Source organism: Carassius gibelio, chromosome B8 (assembly GCF_023724105.1).
Source record: "Carassius gibelio isolate Cgi1373 ecotype wild population from Czech Republic chromosome B8, carGib1.2-hapl.c, whole genome shotgun sequence".
Classification (NCBI taxonomy): Eukaryota; Metazoa; Chordata; class Actinopteri; order Cypriniformes; family Cyprinidae; genus Carassius; species Carassius gibelio.
Window position 1 is genome coordinate 13,855,709 of NC_068403.1, and position 22,145 is coordinate 13,877,853.

Sequence of the window (22,145 nt, forward strand, 5' to 3'; positions counted from 1 at the left end):
TCTTTCCATTCCCTCGCTCCCACCCTCTTCATCACACTCTGTCTCTGTCTCCTTCACTCGCTGACCTTCTTTCTTCTGTTCCGCCAGTTGCTTTTAACTATTTTAGTATACTTTACTGACCCGCAGTGCATATTTAAATTACTTGACAGACTATTTTATATGACTTTAATATAATCTAATGTTATGTTTTGGTATTATGGATGCTTTTCTGAAGTGTATTGGAATCTTTTTTTGAAATTGTAAAGGGTAAAGATGTTTTGAATCAGGATCTCTGTTCTTCACCTATTCTGCCTGACAAAAACTGTGCGTTATAACTTGCATGAGCAAGAGTCTCAAAGCTCCCATGGTCAACAACACGGAAATAATGTGTATAATTAATTCATGAATTTAATGTAAAAGGTTTTAAGATTCACTGCGCCTACAGTAAACACACAAGAAATGTGGCAGATATTGTGATATAATATAACAATGCAGCTAAAATGTGAATATTAAAATGTTTAAATATTATATATTTCAAAATATATTTGACGTTTTAAAATGTTACAGTAAAATTAATTAAATAAAATGTAAAAAATAAAAAACAATTTATATAAGTTAAATAAAAACAAGTTAATTTAGTTTAAAAGGCTTTGAGATTAACTTCACCTGCATTAGAGTAAAATCAATATTGTTTTTTAATGTTGTATAATATTTGAAAATATATAAAAAATATATAGAAAATTAATTAAAATTAATAAATAAATGAAAACTTAATTATAAAACTTTTAAATGGCAGCCCAATCATTTTTTGATATATATATATATATATATATATATATATATATATATATATATATATATATATATATATATATATATATACATATACTGATTATACAATTTTCTTCTGATCCAAACCATTTGAGTGTGGGACAGTAGCTTGTGCTCCCATGAGATCACGTATTTCCTTCAATCTTGATAAAGCGTGTGGTGGTATCTACATCTCCCATAACAGTAGTACAGCTCTACTCCTCTGCTGCCTGCTTTGCATTTACAAACAGGGCAGGCCTTTGCTAGTGGAATATTTATAGCATTGCATTAAGCATGAAATCAAAGGTTTTAAGTGTACCATTGCAACATCGGCACTCCTCTGTTGAGGCCTGCCCAAAAATGCCTGCCCTTTGGCTGTTTGCAGAGCTGTGCTGTTTCAATGCATATCCAAGCTTCATTACACATTGACCTCTCTTATGTCAAAATACAAGCTTTTGGTTAACATGCAGCCAGAGGTGACAAGGGCAAAGTAAAGTTTACCACGTGGATCACATATTTCCATATTTTAAAGCAAATATCACTTCGGTTTGATGCATGCATTTTTTAAGAGCTGCGTTTGACCTCTGAAGGTCAAATCTCAGATAATGCTGCTGCCGACTTGTAAGGACTGTTGAATTGATCATGAAAACATGGAATGCATCAGTTCACGTGATCAAGTGTTGAATTGATCATGAAAACATGGAATGCATCAGTTCACGTGATCAAGCATGGCACAGCTGTCTAAGCAAAGGCATCTGAATGGAGATAAGAGCCTTTGGCAATGACATCACATACACTGCACTAGGAGGCTTATCTCATTGCCTTTGCAGTCCCACAGACCCCCATATAACTACCCAGGAGCTTGTGTTGTCTGGAGGCATTTCAAATAAAGTCAAAACAAGCTCACAATGAAAAAGACTGGAATCCTAATATTTTGCACCAGAGCTGTTGTTCCATTAAAAAAAAATAATAATAATAAAACACGTGAAAACCATACAACGACTTTGTCCTTTTATCAGAAAAGCAGATTCGAATTTCTTATTCAGTTATTTTCTTTTCAATGCTGCCCTCTTGTGGGTAGACATGAGAAACAAAGACGTCTTCTGAAAGCTGGAAAAAAAATATGCTTGTAAATAAAGTTAGGCGCATATCAATCTGATGATGTTTCTTATCATAGTGTTGAGAGATTAACACTAAATAAGTTAGAAAACAGGAAAGAATAAAGCTGTTCATTTGATTCATTTTTTGGAAAAGCCGAAAAGACAAAAGCCACATAAAACATTCTGAATGAAAAGACAAAAACTTTATTTGACATGGAAAACAAAAACCAAACAAAGACACACATTTAAAAATTGTAGTTCTCTATAAAATTTAGCACACAAAATATAGCATTTCTTTGATACTGTAGGTCAAATCTACCCTAATAATTCAATAACAAATTATAAACCCTTTTTAAGGGAAAGGATTATGTACAAACCACTGGCCTTGCAAGTAGAACAAGTACAATCCAGTATACTTACAATGAGTGAACAGCTTTTCATTTTTAAACCAGACTTTTACAGGTCAAAACTCAAAATCTTTTAACACAATTGCCTTCTTACAGATACACAGGAGAACATTTAGAATGGTTGCATTCTAATAACTGACCAAAGTTAAAGAAATGATTCCTAAGGATCTAAAGAAACACTATTATGATATGAATATAAAAGACATCATGAAAAAAAAAGTGTACATATTCACTATTTTTACCATTTCATCTAAGCATTTAACTGGACACAAATGTTTGAGTACTGAGTGCACACATCATGCTGTCAAATGGGGGAAAAAAAACACCACACTAGATGACCTTGCCAATATTTCGCTCATTTAAATAACATTACAATTGTTATTCATTGCAGTGAATAAATGGTAATGTGCATGTGTTCTAGACATGACAAAAGTAGTTTTAAGGATTACATGATCTCCACGGCAAGAGGTACCAAGTGTCAGGATTTAATCTGCTTCTATAAACAAAGTGAAATAAACTACAATTATTTAAAGGTTCATCAATAAACAAAAGATGTCATGTATTAATGACACAAAACGGAGGAAATGGACCTCATGAAGGGAAACACATCTACAGTATAAGGAGGATGAAAGAGTAAACATCCCTGAGTTATCTAGTTTTGGTTCAGAATGAAGTGCATTTCAGAATGTTTGACCTTTCTCCTTATAAGCAACACGTGGTGGTAGAGTTTGTGAACAATAAAAAGGCAAGGAAATGTTAATTTCATGGTGTTAGAATTCTGTAGATGAGGATAAAAAAGTAACACAAACAGCAATTAACCAAAAATATTACAGCAATGACTGAAAAACATGATTAGGCCCGTAAAACATCCAAAAAGAAAAGTATGGTGTGTTTAGAAATGGTCATGATTGTAAGTGACAGACGATGCTACTGCATACAGTCAAAAACTAAACTAAGGGCAGTCTATAATCTCAAGCTTTAAACAGTCCATCGTGAGATAAACAAGTGTCTTATGGGTATCAGTAGCCCTCTGAAATCTATAAATGCAAACTTACAAGTGTAAAATGTGATGACATCTTAAGGAAAACATGTTTTCAGAGGAGTGCACACATTGAATTTGAAAATTCATCATCTTTAATGTACACAAAGTACCATCTACAATGAAGACATAGTTAAACCCTGATCATTAAGCATCATTAACCACTTGTTATTTGAAACACTCTTAATTTATGCAGGAACTGATATCAGTAAAACAGATCATAGAAAATTCTAATGATGCTATTCTGCATAAAAAGAAACCAAGACAAGCCAGACAACCCGGTTTCCTAACTCTTCTCTTCATCTACATCAATATCTTCATCTTCCTGTCCTTGCTCTTTGACCTCACAGCCGCTGGAGTCACGTGACTCTTCTACTTCCTCAACATCCACTTCCTCTTCATCTCTCTCCTCGTAGGAGGATTCCCCCTCATCTCTGTCATTCTCTTCTGAGCCTAAGAGAATATGATTAGTCATAATGATTTGGATCAGTTTTATTTATTGATTTGAAAGACATTAGAAAAGCTCTACATTATACAACATGACTTGATTGTGAAAAGGAAAACCTCACCTCCGACTTGGTCATCATCTTCATCCTCATCCTCTTGCTCCAAGTTTTGGCTCTTCTCCTCATCTTCATCTGAATCGGAGATGATCACACACTCATCTCCATTATTGTTGCCCTGAGGTTTGGGACCGCTGCTGGACAACAGAAATTGGTTTAAAAACAAAAACACAAATACAATTTGAAAAGTCTGGATGTTTCAGGCTAGAGATTACCTGCCATTCTCTCGTGGCTCCCAGAGTGGAGTCAGATAGTACCTCAAAGGGTTTCTGTACAGGTCATCTTTCAGGATCTAGAGCCAAGGGAATGGAGTTCATCATTTTTTTACTATGTTTAAGGATTTTGTTATCGCCTGTTTATACAGCCCTTCCTCCTGCACCTAACCACATGAGAGATGTACCTGTGCGATGTCATCCCTTCCTGGGTTGCTGTGGTCACTGAACCAGTGGAAGAAGCTCTGGTAAACTCCCCGTGATGTTCGACGTGGTTCTCCACTACCGACCAGATTCTGCCCCCTGTGCCACAAAATTGGGTTTGAGAATGACACCGGAGACCCTGAGCAAAAAGGAAAGCACATACAGATAAAGCACAATTACCTTTTTTTTTTGTACCCAGAATTTTTTTAAAAAGTAACCCAGAGTAATCCTTTTCACATTCATGAAAAGAGGGGTATTGTAATAATGGTCAGCTCACCTCCCATACCAAGATGAAGCTCCTTCACTATCATTTTGTTTTGAAAAAAGGGATTTCGCCGAAAATGGAAGCAGATGCGGTAACCAAGTTTGTTGTTCTTGAAAGACTCAATCTGTCGAATGACGAGCATATTAAAAACATAGATCGTTTGCAAGTTTAGATTGAAAATAGGAAAAAGAAAAACTGAAAAAATGTATTACCTCTAAATTAGTCATGTAGCTTAGAGCATCTTCGTCAGTCTCATCAATTTGCGCTGATAGATGTGGGTGATTCAGAAGCTGATTGGCTTTAAGTTAAGTGCACATTACGTAAATGAAGACAAAGATCTGGAATCCACAATCATTTGGTTGAAACGCATTTGACACAAATGGAAAAACAAAATGAACAGGAGTTTGGAGTATGATGAGTAAAGTTCTAGGGATTCTGAGCCAATATAACAGAATTTGCTATAGGGCCCCCTCAAAATCCCAAAGAAAAACATTGTGGGCCCCATGTACTTCGTCTCCCTTTTTTCCCCATTTGTGACACTCCCCAAGTATGATCTTTGGTGACAATTAAAGTGATAATTCACCCAAAAATGTAAATTTTGTCATTAATCACCTTCATGTTGTTCCAAACCCACAAAAAGGTAATCTCATAACTTCTTAACATTAAGGTTGAAACACTGATGTCACATGGACTATTTTAACAATGTCCTTACTGCCCTTGAACATGGTACTAGTTCCATTACTGTCTATTTAAGGTAATCAAAAATATCTTAATCTATGCTCCAAAGATGAATGATGGTCTTATGGGTTTTGAACGACATGAGGGTGAGCATTTAATGACAGAATGTTCAATTTCTGGGTAAACTATATAGACGTCAGCTCAAACCTTAACTTCAAAGGCCTTGACACTTATTAAGTTGTCCTGAACGCCACGCACAGTTAAAGGATACAGCAGTGACCCAGAATCCTGGGATGGCTTGAGTGATGGCGCTGCGCTGGTCTAGGTGAGGGCGTCGCTGGCGGCTCACTTTCATCTCCAGGCGTTGATGTAGACGCGCGCCTTTCTTCTCCAGCGCGTCCAGCCGCATCTGCACCTGAGCGAGCAGCGCCACGGACTGCCGCACCTCCGGGGCCATCTTCACCGACACTATGGCACACTCTCCGTCCTCGTTATCCTCATTATCAGAGGCGACAGACGAGCTTGCCGTGGAGGAAGAGCCAGGAAGGGAGTCGTCATCCTCCTCCTCTTCATCATCATCCACGAACGAAGCCTGCTCTGGATCTTCTCTGTCCTCGCAGAGCAGCAGGGATGAGGAGCTGTCAGCCGCGGCTGCCTCCGTCGTTCTCTCACTCTGAGAGCAACTGGGACGATTAGACTTATCCCTTGATTTCTCTCGGCTCGCTTTTTTAGAAGAACAGGGCATTTCTTTAGTACGGTCTTCGTCCGCGTCTCCACCGGTCAGACTGGCAAGCGCTTCTGCTGCGGCGATGGCAGCTGAATCTGACGCCTGGCGCTCGCTTTCAGCTTCACTAGTCTGTCCTGTGCTCTCCTGCGCGTCTGCTTCATTCACAACCACCGTGTTCTTCTCTTTAGCGTCTTCAGGATGCCCAGACCCGTGTTTTGGCTCGTCACTGCCAACTTTCTCAGCTTCTGCATCTTCACGAGAGTCAGTCCTTGGTTCCTCGTCACTCACTTTCGCCTGCTTGGGAAGCGTGGAGTCAGACTCTCCACCTGGACTTGCACTTCTTTTCCTCTGGTTAGTTTCGGACGGCTGACCGCTGTCCGAGTTTGTACTCATGGTACTGTCTAGTTGTAACTTTGTCAGACGTATAAGATGATTTTAAAACAAATTTTAAATGCTAATTGAGATAACTGTGCGGGTCTCTATCCAGAGCCCGCGTTCGCATTACAGCAATACCAAATTCCAAGTCTGCGCAAATGTCAGCAGGCCTAGGTAGCTTCCTAACGCTCAATGAGGCTAGTTTAAATTCTCGCTGACTGTCGCATATCGAATATTTCCGTTTGTATGTACACACAGCACTCGTAATATAGAGTTACTTTTCTCTTAAAAGTCACAATCCGTCTAAAAATGTCTAGTTCTGTTGTATTTGTTTACAGTTTGCCCTTCCGTTCGCCATTTATCTGAGGCTTTGCATACGAGCGCGAAAACAAAGCTCTGATTGGCTGAAATGCACCGCGCAAAAATATCTCGGCCAATCGTAGACGGTGTACTGCAGTTGGTGACGAGCAGGAGCATGGAGTACATCACCATTGCGTTGCATTTACGCACTGAAAGAGTTCTGATTAGGTGGTGTTGAATTATTATTTTAGTTTATAAGAAGCAGAACTTGACATTGTGTACTATACCAGAATAACAGTATTACAATCCTGGATTCCGTTTCAGTTTGGACCTTTATTTGAATAACATATTTTAAGACATTAATTCAAGGAGAGAAAATGTACAGTTATTGTTTAAGAACAATTAGCAATATTAAATTAAGTACCATACTAAATGTATTTACATACAGATGCCCTTAGTATCATTATTGTTGTACAATTTTAATCTTTATAAAAAACGCGTCTTGTACTTTTTAATCAGTACATTTAAAAGCAAGAAGGATAGTGAAAAGTTTGCTGAACACCCACTACTTAACTTTATCTTTGGATTATGCAAACTTCATAATTCCTTACAAAATTATTTTTTCCAAAAAATAAAAATAAAAACTGTCTGAAACAGACTGCCAGCTATATGTTTAAAACCACCATTTTAAACTATTATAATATTTATCATTCTTACTAAAGTCGTTGATATTGTTACTGGTTGAAATTTGATTGTATCTCTTCATGAGAGTCCATTTGGGCCTCGCATCTGATAAGTTTCACCTTGTGGAGTCACAGGAAACACGTGAAAAGGTGCCATCCAGCCCATATCCTGATCCCTGGAGGAAAAAGTGGTGCAACTGCAATAAATAATCTCTTATGATTCTCCCACCTCCAACGATAGATCCACTTAGATCCCTCCAAAGAGCCAAAGTGTTATTTTTAACCTTTACTACTCTGCCATTTTAAAATTAATTTATTGTATTTATACATACAACCAACAATCCACCAGGAGTGTGACAAGCATCAGGAAAGTACAATGTTACTGACACCCCTATGAAGAAGGAAAGACAGTATACCTGTGAAACTTTTGTCCTTTTCTTCTCAGAAACTCCTCTTCATCCACGGTCCAAACAGAACCTTTTCTTCCTTCAACGCGCACAAAGCACTTATGAAGACTGAGGTTATGCCGAACAGCATTCTACACACAGACAGAGACACATCAATGACTTGTTCTAACAGGAAGAATAAGATTCACTTAGTCCTAACATAAAACCACTGTAATCTCACAGTCGGATCATCACTTTCTGTCATTAACATACAAGCTGTGAAAGTTTTCTGGTCTACAAGTCGGAGGCTGTGGCTTTCAGGATTGGCTTGTCTGCAGTGAGTCATGGAATGATAAATATAATAGGTTTACAATACAAACAGCGCATCTCATACCTTCCATGTGGCAGTATTGTGACGAAAGTAGAAAAACATGCGGGTAAACCAGTGATAGATTTCATTCAGAGTAAGCTGCTTCTCTGGAGACTCCAGTATCGCCTAGCATAAAAGACAGCTTTTATGTGACTGGCAGGAAATGAAAAGGTAATATACAGGATGTTCAATTCAGCTGTACTTACCCATCGTATCATGGAGGCGTAGGTGAAAGGTGGCCTCATGTTTGTGAACTTATAATACTCAAAACTGGGGATAATCCCTATTGCCAGAAAAGAAAGAAAACAAAACGCATGAAGAAAATAATTACATCGTATACCGTAGTATTGTGTGTGGAGATGAAATACGAATGACTTGTAATCAGAACCAGTATTTTTGTATAGTATAATGTTAATAGTAACAAACGTTTGTGTGCTGGCTGACCTGGTATAACTTGTGAGGTAGAGATCTGCCAGTATCCTTGTGTTAGTGCTTCAGCTGCCGCTCTGTCACTGTCATAGACACCATTTGCGCTCTGACATGCTGCAGGTTGCAGGAGTTCTGACAGATGTCCTGACTTCTCCACACTGTTACCATCCTAAGATCAGAAGGAGAGAATTACATCAATATATAATCTTGACATACAATGCCATCTGTCTTTCATCAAGCCCTATAATCAGGTCAAATCTAACCTCAAATAACAACCAGAACATCAAACAGATCCCACTGTAATTATGGAATAATTTGATTCATTCACACAGGGTTTTGACTTAGCTTTTCTAATGCTCCCTTTTTGTTTACTGTTGTAGACTAGCTAAAGATCACTGTTGTCTAGTGTGACCTAATTTCAGGTCTGCTTTAGCTAGCAGACTGATGGCCTTGCATTTGTCGCAAGAATAAACTGGTGTGAAGACAAAGCCATAATCCACTTACAAATCTTTATAATAGTCCATTCAGCAGTATGCTTGGCGGTTGGCCAGCAGAAGATGTTTGTAGATACATTTGGTGCATACTTTCCAAACTCACAATTTTTTCCTGACTCCCTTTAAATGGCACTATAATTGTTTGTTTTTAACTAAGGAGTGTAGATCAATTGTTGTAGCTTTTTTCCTGAGAATTACATATTCTTCCCTTCCCTCCCCCTGAGCTTGCTGGGAAGATTTTTTTCCACTTGTAAATGTGTATTTTTATTACATATCTTAAAATAGCAATTGCCTTGTAACTCTTCCAAGATTTATGGGCGGCTGCAGTCATATTTATGAACTCTGTAATTATCAGCAACTAGCAGCATATATTGGACCACTTATTTAGATGTATTATATATTTCAGAACTAATTTAATACAAGAGAGCTTACCTCAGAGGTAGATTTGACGTCAAATAGGTGTAGCTGCATAGCCTGTAGTTTCTGTCTCTCTGCAATCAACTAACAGTAACATTCACAAAGGAAAGATAATGCAAGGCCATAAACAGGCATCCTTATATAATCCAGTTCTTATGATATATTATATATCATTAGTTCCTGCGATGCATATTAAATTGGTTAAGGTGGCTTAATATAGAAAAAAAGCATTGTTTTTGAGCGCAGGGGTTGCATACCTGATTCTCCATGTATTGTACTTTGTCTTTCTGCATCCTAAACTGGGCTATACTTCTGTCCCCAGGAGCATGGTCAGTAGAAAGGTGTCTAGATTATGGGATATACAGATATCAGGTATTGTTGGATTTAGTAAATGATATTTGTAATTCCATAACTGTCTCACTTTAAGAAATGTCCATATTCTTTGAACACTTCTCTGCTCTTTGAGCACCCAGGCCATCCACATTGTCCTTTAACACACAGAAAGTCACCTGGAAGACTGTATGCATGCCTAGAGATAACCATAAATGCTTCATTTAGCACAAAAACTGAGACCATACAGGGATTTTTTATTTGTTTGTGTGTTTATGTTCTCAAACCAGATACTCACTTCCCAGTATGCTCTGTGCTGTCAGGCGGAGGACTTTCAGATTGGTTGGTGTAAAGTGGCACGGGGTCTGACAGGTCACTGTCAGGTTCTGTCTTACACACAGTGTCCACAACCCAGTCATGAACACCACAAGCTGTGGAGCATTATCAAGAGTTCAGTGTCAGAGATAAATGAATTCATTTGTTTTGATAAAGTCTGCAGTACCAGTACCTTGTGGGAACGGCTGGTTGCCTTTGCGTAGTACTGATGGTCTGTGCTGTCTGAGATGTTTGCTTGTGATTTCTCTGACAGTCTGGATAAAGACAATATTCTTTTAAACCCTTTATTCTTGGGTAAGGTGTTGCAAGGGAAGTGAAACCTTTTCTGACTGAACTGTACCTGCTGTTGTAGAGTGGACGTTTGAATGTGAGATGAGCCAGAGCCTCTGAAATCACTGTCCGAGGCAACAGATGCCTTGGAAAAAGATACATTTTTAGGTTTGTTACAGAACTCATTCTCTCAGTACAATGTGTTACTTGAGCTGAAAAGTTCGTTTTTTTTTTTCAGCCAGGATTACTTGAATCAACATTAACCTTCATATATAAATATATCATTTAGTTCATATATTTAATATTATTATTTTTGCATTAATACAGAAATATGTCAGTTTCCAGTCCGTTACCTTTGTAGCCATGGGTTTGCATGAGATCAGAGATGAACTGCTTCCTCTGGCCTTCATCTGCATGCTGGAAAAGGTAGAACGGTCTTGCTCTTGGTACTGATTTTGGCGACTACTCCATTTATCTCCACCTTTGTGTGTTCCAGCACCATTTTGAAGCATTCCTATATAGAAATATGAAGATATAAAAGAGTTTAGTTTATTTACTCTATCGTACTACTGAGTACTAAGAGCGAAAGGAATCAGCCCTAGCGCAAACTATTTCCTGTGTAAATACATTCACCTTTGCTTTGTTTCCTATAGAACAACTATTTTTTTATTCAGCATATTTGAATAAAACTGGTAAAAGTATGGAAGTTGTTTTTCATTCTCGTTTTACTGTGCAGGTGTTTTCTGAACACAAACCACACTTCACCTTGAGTAGGCCCCTTATATACAAACTGAAGAACCTTTTTTAACTTTCTGTGAAACAAACGATTTTGTCAGCTAAAACAAGCAGTCTTTATTAATCTATAGGATATTACATATTTTACAATATGGCATAGCCACAAAATATGTACATTAAAAATGTTTATTTGTGAGATTGAGATTAGTGTTATATAAACAATAAGATGCTCAACAGAAGTTAATATGAGTTTAAGTAATTCGATCATTGTAGAAACACGTAGATAATAAATCATCATTTATCATTTTCTTTTTTACTTTCAACCCTATCAATTCATCAATTCAAGTGATATGCATGTTCACTCACCATTTACAATATAAATATGACACATCTAAACTTAAATTAATTTTTTTTAAATAAAAGGAGCCATCAGAATATTACCATTTGATTTAATCTTATTTTTCCTCTGTAAAAAGATGTTCAGTTCATCTTAGAAACTCAAAGCAATCAAATCAATAGCTACAGGTCAGTTGCTTTCGTAAGTCTCAAATAGCGATTAAATAATTATGCGATTGGCTATTAAATCTGAAAGGACCATGACGCTCCAAACTCAGCCCATATATGAAGTACTTCGATATGTGTTCTGATCTAATTCAGTAACTTCTGTTTAACATTTAAAAGCGTGGATTTATCATACCTTACATACAACCTTTGAGAAAGAAAAAAACCTTCATCTTTGGATTTTAGAGCGCCATTGTTATTGCGGTTTTCAAGTTCTCATTGACATTTGACATTAACCACATCCAGTCTTATAAATGTCACATTTTTTTCACCTGGGGGGTTTTTCAAACAAGCAACTTCACATGATGAGAAGCAGAAGAGCCTTATTTTGCATGTGCTGAAATGTTTAACAAATGTGCAAAAAAAATGTTCAAGTATATATAATACATTCGAACATCTTGAAAATGATCAACTACCCACGTTTGCAACATATTTTTAACAGTAGCTGCACGTTATATTTATGACCCTCTTCTGCCCTTCTCTGTATCAGTAGTCATTGTGACTAATTCTCGGAGATTTAGATCAGGAATATGCAAGGCTGTTATTTTCCAGTAATTTGCAGGATTAGTTTTTAATGTTGTGGTCTTGTGCCTAGTGAATGTGCATTGATTTTTAATTTGTTCCTCTGAGAGTTCGACCTGAAGATGATATTGATAAGACTGGGATTATTCAAGGCAATGAAACTCATTATTCATCTCTCAGTCTGAATAGAGTCTTCTCTCAGTTCCAATCACTGAGATAAAATCCCTCAAAATATGAGAATAGCCTGGACTGACAGCGAGTTTCATTTTACAATGACGACACTTTAGAAACTTCAGTATTCAGTAAAATCAGTTTTAGTTTCCGTGTTCTGTGGAATTCAGAGTCTCAAGTGATAATCTTCAGATCTAAACTGTGAGCCATTAAGCCAATTCGCATTCACTCGGAATTTAACCTGAAACTTGTAATTAATAAGAACATATATTTTTTAACAGTACAGATATGGAACATGAAGACAATTCTGGCCTAAATTCTCTCCCACAAACATAGAAAATATCATTCTGACTCACTTTTTTTCCACTGTACCCACTCATTTATGTTAGCAACATACAATATTATAAGAATCAAAGACCAGGATATCGGCGGTATGAACTGTACTTTAATCTGAAGTGTCAAATGATAGTGTTTAATAGTTGGACACCCTGCTCCACCCAGTTCCACCATCGTGGCTTCTTACTGTTGGAGGTCAGAATTAATCGATTCATTGATTAAAGTGGCATCTCCTCTGTGGTAACTGCTGAAGATATGCAAGACGAAGCTGATTTTGCATTAAAGACTGCTATTCTTGAGCATTCTCTGGTATCATACAGTAAGTACCAAGGCAAGTGCCTGAAAGATTTCCATGCTTGTAAAAATGGCTAACTAGCATCATGTAAATGCATCTATATATATAGTGATTTATCTTTTTATTGTTATTATTATTTACTTGGACAAAAAATATATCGGTTATCATACATAGCTTGAATATATATATTGGCTTGTTATATAATTCAGAATAGTAATATCGATGCATCGTTTCAATTTGATCAATTTTTACAACATATAACTTCATATACCAGCTCATAACTAAATGCTATAATTCTTAAAGATAACGGTTCAAACCATGAAAGATTTTAATGCCTGACATCAAAGTACTTTTTCAACTTCCTTTAAGAACTGTTTGTTTTCTAGTTGTGTTGAAACCATGATGAACTGATGTTTTAAAGAACACTAAACCAACGTACCGACCTGAAGAACTCATTTCTAATTTAAATCTTCAAAGAACTGTATAACTCATCTCAAGAATCCACCACAAGAATCTGCTAAAATGCGGATTGTTTGCTAAAAGATGCCACAAAGAACCATTGAAGAACTGCTACTTTTGAATGTGGCTGCCACAAGAACTTAATCTCTTGGTAATAAAGAATAAAGAGGTGACCTTTTAAAAAAAAAAACTTATTTTGTGTCAACCAAGTTATTTTTGAAATGTTTGCACCTACTCATTTTCTCCCCATGTGCAGCTCTCAGGTACACAAGAAGTGTATTTTTAGAGTTGTGTAACTTACCCTTTACATCTGTTGTCTGGGTGATCCCTCTTTAAGATGGAACATTGATTTCACACACATTAGTTTAACTAATACATGATGCAATTGCTATCATAACTGCAGGATCTCTGTAGAAGATAGGCTCTTTTACCTCCCACACCTTTCTTTGTCTGTCGCGCTTTTCCTGGAGACCTTCACTCTATGTCTGTGCTTAAACTCAATCCTTCTCCTCAGCAAAGGCCTTTGTGGTGCCTCTGAACAGGAAAGAAAACCAAAGACTAAGATGCACAGACCTCATTTGCGACTGCACTTTAGGAAAGCACACTGTTTGGTTGCTTGTCTCTTTTTCCTATACTGAGCTGTGTTAGTTTGTCAGAAACTACAGCGGAATGAAATGTTATGTAAGCTGTCACTTCATCTGGAATTACAATGCCATTTTAAGTGTAAAATGAATCACAATTAATTCAGTGGTTTGTTTGAGAAATGTGATCATTTTAACCAATCTAGCTTTAAAACATCCAAGGATTAAAACAATTCAAACTCTTGTCTGTCAAAACAAAAGCATATTTTGAGTATTAAAATGTAATCAAAAATGATGTACATTTGATGATGCAATATTGTTCATAATTTAAAAACACACAATTACTTAATCTCACACACTGGTGTCACACTGGCCAAAAAAAAAAGTAAACAGAAATGAATTTAAAGAATAAGCTTCAGTTTTGGGTTATAAAAGCACCAATAAAAAGTTTCTATTTTTTTCTAAAATTTTCTCTCTCTTGCTGAAAACAAACAAATACCTAATTAATACAACCAGGTTGAAAGGAGAAAAAAAAAAACTCACCTGTTGTGCGAGTGTCAGCTAGATGCAAGTGAGAGAGCAATTATTAGGTTGAATGCTCTGGAAAATGTTCGGGTCACCCCTTTTATAATGTTTAGCATGACATTTAGTGGAAATTCAGCAAGGCAGACTGTTTCCCCACTGGGTGTTGGCGTGTGTGTATCTGTATGTGTATGTGTGTGTGTGTGTGTGTGTATGTGTTCATATTGTATATTCATTTGTGCATTACAGGGTGTGTAATAACTGTCTACATATCATCTTAAGAAATTATGTGGCAAGTTGATGTTTCTGTTTCCTATTTAAGAAAACTTCTTCACTGCAGCAAAATCCAATTTCTTCCATTTTTTCTGAGTGATTACTCAGGTTTTCTACATGTAAATTTTATTGATAGTTGTCTTTGTATTACTTGGGTACTCATACTGTAGGTGTATTGCTGACTGTTAATCTTGAATAAACAAATAAATAAACTATTAAATTATTCCTTTGGTGTGGATGAGCCAAAGCCCAAATTCATCTTGACCATCTTTTGTGCTGTTTTACCATGAGACAGCAATAAGATTCTGCACATTTGCTTCTGACAGATATTTCTAATTCACCTCATTCGTTCTTTTTGATTTCAAAACATCTTCCTTATCATATCAGATAAAACGTATTTTCATGGATCAGATCATTCCTGTCAGATTTCATGACTGAGATTAAAAGAACATATAATAATTCTGCCATATACCCATATAAATTAGGACCAGCGTGCCACTTTCAAATGAAAAAGTTAATGAAAAGTCCATTCCGGAAGACCGGAAAATGAGATTGCAAAGAAAATAACCTATTACGTGTTCGGAAAGTCCGTTTGCAGGGTTTGTGACGTTGTATTCGGGTTCTGGGGGGAGACTGAACATATGTACAGGGTACATAGCATGTGTGTCGATTAGTTTAACGCAGGAAAAAACATCCTCATCCTGTGGTTGAAAAGGTTATTTGAGTGTTTTTGAACAAATTGTTCTTCAATAATGACACTCCCAAGCACATGTACTGCATGTAGACCTCTTCTGCCTTTTCTGAGACATGTACGTACCGTAACTACATACAACTTAAAAACATTTTTGAAGATGAAAACGATTTGTTGATTTGAAAATGTATCTCAACAACAGATAGATCAATGTTACAAAAAATAAAGTGATGTTTGGGGTCATATTTCTGAAGTCTGAAAAGCTCACATTATATGAAATACATACAGAACATGTACACATTTGAAAATTTTTCTTGGGGGGGGGGTGTAAACATAAGGGATCAATGTAGAACAATTATGTAAAGATTATACAAATCTTACACAGAAAAACATAAACTTTTGTGTCCATAAACTTTGAAAGAAAATGTATGATTTGCTTAACAACAAAGATTGTGTGTGTATAAATTCACAGATGGCTATTTTTTTTTAGCTCTTCTACATTCATTTATAACTTGTATAACATCTGCCTGCTGAATTCCATGACATGTGACGATATATAAGACATTTAGAGACAAACAATGAAAAAAAAAAAGTTTAACCACTTCCAGCCTGAACGTTTTGTTTTATTATTTGTCTCTAGTGCACGGATTATAGAATCACGTAGAGTTCTGTACAATATATTTGGGCCAGTTTTGTGACAGCAAAGGAAAATAAAACCTTTGGTAGGCAAAGAACCAACTGGATAATTAAAAAAAAGTTCTAGATTAGAAAAGAAAGAAAGGGTCATGTTACAGGTATCTTTGAGCAGATACTCATAACACAGGGTTAGTTATAAAAGTAGGCTACTAGTTACTGGAATGCATACAATTTTTGAGACACAAGGTTGTATGTAATTTTTTAACCATTCTAGCACATTAATTTTATTTTTAATCATAGACCACATTTGCTGGGAAATAGGGGGAAGGATTCTAATCGTAATTATCTCATATCCTCATTCAACAACAATACCTGACAGGGGTGTGGAGAGTTGTAACAAAACCAATCTCCAGTGAAGACTTTTTCTATTTTCTTGATTTTTCAGCATGCCTAGACAGACTGAAAAACAGACAGATGTTTCAGAGGTAAGAGATGTCTTGATTACTTCATGCAGGCAGCTGAGCTGTACTATGGATTTATTTTAAAATACAGTAGATATAGGTAACATGCAAGTAAAGGTAATTTCTTGTTAAATATTTCAACTGTTACGATGCAAATTATATGTATAATGATGTCCTTTTTTGCTGTTATTCTTACTGTTACAACTAGTTTAACAGCTTACTTTGAATTGCAATAACTCTTTGTATTCAAAACCAGTTATTTAAATCACCTTTATGATCATTATAATTGTGACTGAAATTTGTAGCAGACAGATAAAGATATATTGTGTTAAAATATGAGGCAAAAAAAAAAAAAAAAACTCTCAGAGCCAGTTTCCCAGAGAGAGATTAAGACCAGTCCTAGACTAAAATGACCCTATAGTCCAGAATTGAATAGGCTGATTTCTTGGAGGAAGACTAAATGGTCCTTTTGGATTGTTCTGTACGAGATCCAACCATGGTCCATTATAAGGCTTACAGACCCCAAGACTTAACTATTGTCTGCAATTATCCAGCTGTGATCCTTGGGGAGTCTTTGGCCATTCAAACTATCTTCCGCACATTGCATTAAGACAATAGATACACTGACAAAGATTTGCAACATTCCCTGTTAATTGGAACTCCGTAATTAGTGTCCTAATGTTGTAAAGGAAAATATTCAATGATTTAGCTCTTTTCTTTGGCCTTTGTGTTTCTGATAATTATATTCCTGTGTAACAGGAAATCATGGATGAATAATTTAATGTTCCTGCTTAAAAATGTTAATATGAATGGAAATACAGATCTTCAGAGATTTTATTAATAATAATTTCTAGGACTACAAATAATTATGGCCAATGTGTATTATGTGATATGGTTGAAATGTTAAGATTTTTGTGATTTATTTATTGACTTTTTTAATGAAAGATCAGAAGATTAAACAATACAGATTTATTTTCATAGTCCTCTTTGGTCACATTTTTGTAGCGTGCTAAAAAATTCTGACCATGACTCTCTCTCTCTCTCTTCCTGTTGCTCTCTCTCTCTCTTAAACAGCTGATTTATGTATAATATAATAAACAATAATAATAAAATAAGCTGGCTGCAATAAGTTATGCAAGAATTCTTTACAGATTCCTAGGCATTTATTATTTGACACCTAATTTTGCAGTTAACTTTGCTTACTTTAAAAAAAAAAAGTTTTCTCTTAATTAGTAAATTTGTTTTGTTTGTTTATTTATGTTGTAGTTGATCACCCTTTTTATGCTGCTATTGTTTTCCTTGGATTTGCTTCTCAGTTCCATTCAGTTTTTAGCTTTTCTGGGTTCATTCCATGTTTTTCAAGCAACCCGTCATGCTTACTCAGATTAGCACAGTTGGTTTTAAATGTATCTAGTTTATTTTAGTTCATGACTCCATAATCCATGAGTTAGTAATCTGTACTTAATCTTTGTTTCAATGTCATTTTCTAAACCAAGATTAACTATTCTAGATTAAGCCTACTCGGTTTATTTTAAACTCTATCTGGGAAACCGCCCCTCAGATTTATTCATTGTTAAACAAAAATGGATACAATCATGGTTACCCTCTATAGGCAGCTTGCAGTACATATCGGTGGTAATGTGACAATAAAAGTGATTTGACTTGATTTGACTATTGATTTCGCTATATTAAGCAAGACCGACTGCTCTGTCTAGGAGTTAAAATAGCTTTCCAATCAATATCTCTAAACGGTAATGATCTATAATCGAATATGCCAGCTTTTCTTTCTCACCACTAGATCTCATTAGCTTCATGATCATTCTACTATATTGTTCATTTGAAGCAGGTGCACTGGATTATGCTATCAGAAATTAATTTAACAGACTTTTACGGTTTCTTTTCACATACTCTCTGCAATCAGTGACAGGTAAGCAAGCTGTCCACAGGGACTTTTGTGTTTTGTTGGTTTATTATAAATGAGTGCAAGAATTAGGTGTTAAAACTGTTGTTGACTACTTTTTGGTACTCGTGGTATTTCATAATTCTTCACATATCTTGACTCAAAACTTTTATTTTACTCAAATTTTAAATCTTTGTGTTTAGAGCAATGGTCTCAGTCTCAATTGCTGGAGGGTCACCGCTCTTCTCCAACCCTAATCAAACACACTTTATCCAGCTAATCAAGCTCTTCAGGATTACTAGAAACTTCCAAGCAGGTGTGAGTTGGAGCTGGTTGGAGCTTAACTCTGCAGAGCTGTGGGCCTCCAGAAATTGTAGTGTGTTGCCCAAAGTGGGCTTTAGCCCCATTTCACTCTGGAGGGGACAGTATGTGTGAGGGGCTGAATCTTCCCAAACTATTTAAAGCTGCATATAACTGGTTGTTAAATGTGAGTGAACTATTACCAGTTAATTTGTTTTTAGTATAAATTCTATATACACAAAAAGTGACACTTTCTAGTGAGCCTGAAGACCTTGATTAGCTGGATCAGGTGTCTTTGATTAGGGTTGGAGCTAAAACGTGCAGAGCTGTGGCCCTCCAGGAATTGCATTTGAGACCAATGGTTTACATGTTCTGGATGGCAACACAAAGTATTTACTGTATTCTTGGCTGTAAATGTCTTTAATTGAAAACAAAAGAATGGTTGAGTTCAGATTGTCATTGATTATCTCATTGTTGTTGTTTTATGATTCGTTAACATTGTTATTATTAGGAAATAATAGCAAAATAAAATTCCATGACAAATGTATCATTATTTATAAGAACCAATTGATTTATTGTTTCTATAAGAGCAGCAGCATGCTTTATGGCAATATTGTCTTTTTTTAATATTAGTATTATAAGACTTCTCAAAACAAACAAGGCAGCATGTCTTTTAAAGTCGGCATGAAATCAAAATGGAAAATAAGATTTTTTTTTTTTTTTTAAATGGAATGCTTTAGTGTTTTATCAAGACCTGATTTGTACTTTTATTTTTTTATTTTATTTTTATTTATTTTTTATATTCATGTGCCCTCATAATCTTTGATCAAAAAGGTTAACCTCCCCCTTAAAATGACTCCTCTTCTGGTCACGAGCTATGATGCAAGGGCAGAGCTAGTGACATGAGTGCTGGTCAATTCAACCATTGCTGCTGCGATCCATTGGGCTGTAAACTTCCCATAAAAAACAGACGGAAGTAGTTTGTCTCTTTTTTTTAATTTATTTATTTATTTATTTTTTTTATTAATTGTGGTGGTTTTTGGCTCACATTTAACAAAAAAAACACTCATCTCACTGGTCACCTAAGTCACCATCTCAACAAATTAGAATATGGTGACATACCAATCAGCTGATCAACTCAAAAAAAACCTGCAAAGGTTTCCTGAGCCTTCAAAATGTTCTCTCAGTTTGGTTCACTTGGCTACACAATTCATTGCCAAAGAAGCTGGCTGTTCACATAGTGCTGTATCCAAGCATGTTAACAAAGTTGAGTGAAAGGAAAGAGTGTGGAAGAAAAAGATGCACAACCAACCAAGAGAACTGCAGCCTTATGAGGATAGTCAAGCAAAATCGATTCAAGAATTTGAGTGAACTTCACAAGGAATGGACTGAGGCTGGGATCAAGGAATACAGACGTGTCAAGAAATTTGGCTACAGTTGTCATATTCCTCTTAAGCCACTCCTGAACCACAGACAATGTCAGCGGAGTCTTACCTGGGATAAGGAGAAGAAGAACTGGACTGTTGCCCAATGGTCCAAAGTCCTCTTTTCAGATGAGAGCAAAGTTTTCTATTTTATTTGGAAACCTAGAGTCTGGAGGAAGGGAGGAGAAGCTCATAGCCCAAGTTCTGAAGTCCAGTTTTACCTTTCCACAGTCTGTGATTTGGGGTGCAATGTCATCTGCTGGTGTTGGTCCATTTGTGTTTTTTTTTTTTTTTTTTTTTTTTTTTAACCAAAGTCACTGCACCCATTTTCCAAGAATTGTTTTTATGGCATTTCATGCTTCCTTCCGCTGACCAGCTTTTTGAAGATGCTGATTTAATTTTCCATCAGGATTTAGCACCTGCCCACACTGCCAAAAGCACTAAAACCGTAATCCTGCTGTTTGTAAATGGTGTGCATCTCAGAACTACAATTCAAACCAGCATTTTAAATATTTGTTTTAGAGCAGTGGTCTCACTCAATTCCTGGAGGGTCACAGCTCTTCTACAACCCTGATTGAACGAGCCTTATCCAGCTAATCAAGCTCTTCAGGATTACTACAAACTTCCAAGCAGGTGTGACTTGGAGCTTAATTCTACAGTGCTGTGGGCCTCCAGAAATGGAGTTTGAGACCTCGGTTTTATAGAGTTGAAGTGTGTAGTTTTTAAATGACCATGATGTTGGTGTGCTTGACTGGCCAACAAACTCACCAGACCTGAACCCCCACAGAGAATCGATGGGGTATTGTCAAGGGGAAAATGAGAAATGAGACCAAAGAATGCAGATGAGTGCCACAAACTGATCGACTACATGACAGCCACCCTGAATTGAGGCTGTAATTAAAGCAAAAGGGTCCCCTAACATATACCGTAAATTAACATACTTTCCAGAAGGCCACCAATTCACTAAAAGGTGGTTATTTATATATATTTTTTTGTCTTATGAAGCATTCCAATTTGATGATGGTGGGTTTTTGTTAAATGTGAGCCAAAATCATCACAATTAAAAGAACTAAAGACTTCAGTTTAGCAAAAAATATAAATGAATGATTTTGCAATGCATATTTTCCATGGCCGTATCAATTTATTTGCAACTCTGCTTTTGTTTTGCATCTCAGTTTGAGCTTGCAATACAGTTTTTCCTTTTGCACTTCGTGTTTCTGTGCGTCTCACTTTCTGGCACTGTTTTGATGTGCGGTTGGAGTCAGATTCTCACTGGCTCTGAATACACATACAGACAAATCATGAGTCACAGGAGGGGATGCTCCTGATCAAATTATTTGGGCTAAGCATCAGCATTCACGATCCACTGTAAGTTTTAACAGAAAAGACCGCAACAAGCTCATAATCTCGACTTCATAAATGGGAAATAGGAAGTTTCCGATAGCATGTGAAGACAACAGAGAAGCGCATGCTCAGCACAGTGGATAGCATTTTTTTTTTTTTTTTTTTTGACTGCATACACGGTTTATTTTGATCGGGACCTCTCACAATATATTGCTTTACACATCTATTGCATTAGCTGCTCAGAAATATTCACTCAATCATGCAGCACGTATCAGAAGATCTGCGATCCGTCGCGGTTAGCGCTCCCACTCCATGATCTATCTATATATATATATAGCCCATCAAGTGTTGTCCTACACCGCACTCTGCTGCGATGGGTCCCGCGATCACGCAGGTCTCTAATAGGAAGGTGCCTGTAAGAATGTTATGCTCAAGGCTCTGGACTCTGAGCATAACTTGCTTTTCTATAAATAAAAAAAACTATAACATTTTCTATAAAAACAATAATGTCCTGGCAGTGACCAATAAATTGTTGTAGATTTAATTACATTAATGTTATA

At 36.4% G+C, this 22,145-nt stretch overlaps 2 protein-coding genes across 6 annotated transcripts; both read right to left on the reverse strand.

Moving 5' to 3' along the window:
* Positions 1-3,407: 3,407 nt before the first annotated feature.
* On the reverse strand, positions 3,408-6,820 carry tspy (testis specific protein Y-linked). 2 transcript variants are annotated; one of them, XM_052563686.1, is made up of 7 exons: positions 5,529-6,820; positions 4,792-4,869; positions 4,592-4,703; positions 4,299-4,453; positions 4,114-4,190; positions 3,905-4,032; positions 3,408-3,788 (listed from the first exon to the last, which is right to left on the reverse strand). In XM_052563686.1, the coding sequence occupies exons 1-7, from the start codon at positions 6,375-6,377 to the stop codon at positions 3,622-3,624; spliced, it is 1,566 nt and encodes a 521-aa protein (XP_052419646.1). In that variant the 5' UTR covers positions 6,378-6,820; the 3' UTR covers positions 3,408-3,621. The 2 variants fall into 2 exon arrangements, with proteins under 2 accessions (XP_052419646.1, XP_052419645.1); XM_052563685.1 differs by having other exon boundaries at positions 3,905-4,035.
* Positions 6,821-6,972: 152 nt separating this feature from the next.
* Positions 6,973-19,552, reverse strand: foxp3a (forkhead box P3a). 4 transcript variants are annotated; one of them, XM_052563690.1, is made up of 15 exons: positions 14,578-15,702; positions 13,885-13,987; positions 13,755-13,783; positions 10,728-10,888; positions 10,445-10,519; positions 10,277-10,358; positions 10,067-10,199; positions 9,860-9,967; positions 9,696-9,783; positions 9,454-9,522; positions 8,543-8,696; positions 8,305-8,381; positions 8,123-8,224; positions 7,759-7,880; positions 6,973-7,518 (listed from the first exon to the last, which is right to left on the reverse strand). In XM_052563690.1, the coding sequence occupies exons 4-15, from the start codon at positions 10,884-10,886 to the stop codon at positions 7,422-7,424; spliced, it is 1,266 nt and encodes a 421-aa protein (XP_052419650.1). In that variant the 5' UTR covers positions 10,887-10,888; positions 13,755-13,783; positions 13,885-13,987; positions 14,578-15,702; the 3' UTR covers positions 6,973-7,421. The 4 variants fall into 4 exon arrangements, with proteins under 4 accessions (XP_052419650.1, XP_052419651.1, XP_052419649.1 ...); XM_052563691.1 differs by lacking the exon at positions 13,755-13,783 and having other exon boundaries at positions 13,894-13,987; positions 14,578-15,703; XM_052563689.1 differs by lacking the exon at positions 13,755-13,783 and having other exon boundaries at positions 14,578-15,699.
* Between the last annotated feature and the right edge of the window lie 2,593 nt (positions 19,553-22,145).

Excerpts from the sequence above, each read along its gene's own strand:
- tspy (XM_052563685.1), bottom strand. The coding sequence starts at position 6,377 with ATGAGTACAAACTCGGACAGCGGTCAGCCGTCCGAAACTAACCAGAGG. Across the intron at positions 4,704-4,791 it reads GCTACATGACTAATTTAGAG|ATTGAGTCTTTCAAGAACAA; the intron begins GTAATACATTTT and ends GTCATTCGACAG. Across the intron at positions 3,789-3,904 it reads AGATGATGACCAAGTCGGAG|GCTCAGAAGAGAATGACAGA; the intron begins GTGAGGTTTTCC and ends ATATTCTCTTAG.
- foxp3a (XM_052563688.1), bottom strand. The coding sequence starts at position 16,604 with ATGCTGAAAAATCAAGAAAATAGAAAAAGTCTTCACTGGAGATTGGTT. Across the intron at positions 10,359-10,444 it reads CGTCCACTCTACAACAGCAG|ACTGTCAGAGAAATCACAAG; the intron begins GTACAGTTCAGT and ends GTCTTTATCCAG. Across the intron at positions 7,881-8,122 it reads ACAATACTGCCACATGGAAG|AATGCTGTTCGGCATAACCT; the intron begins GTATGAGATGCG and ends GTCTGTGTGTAG.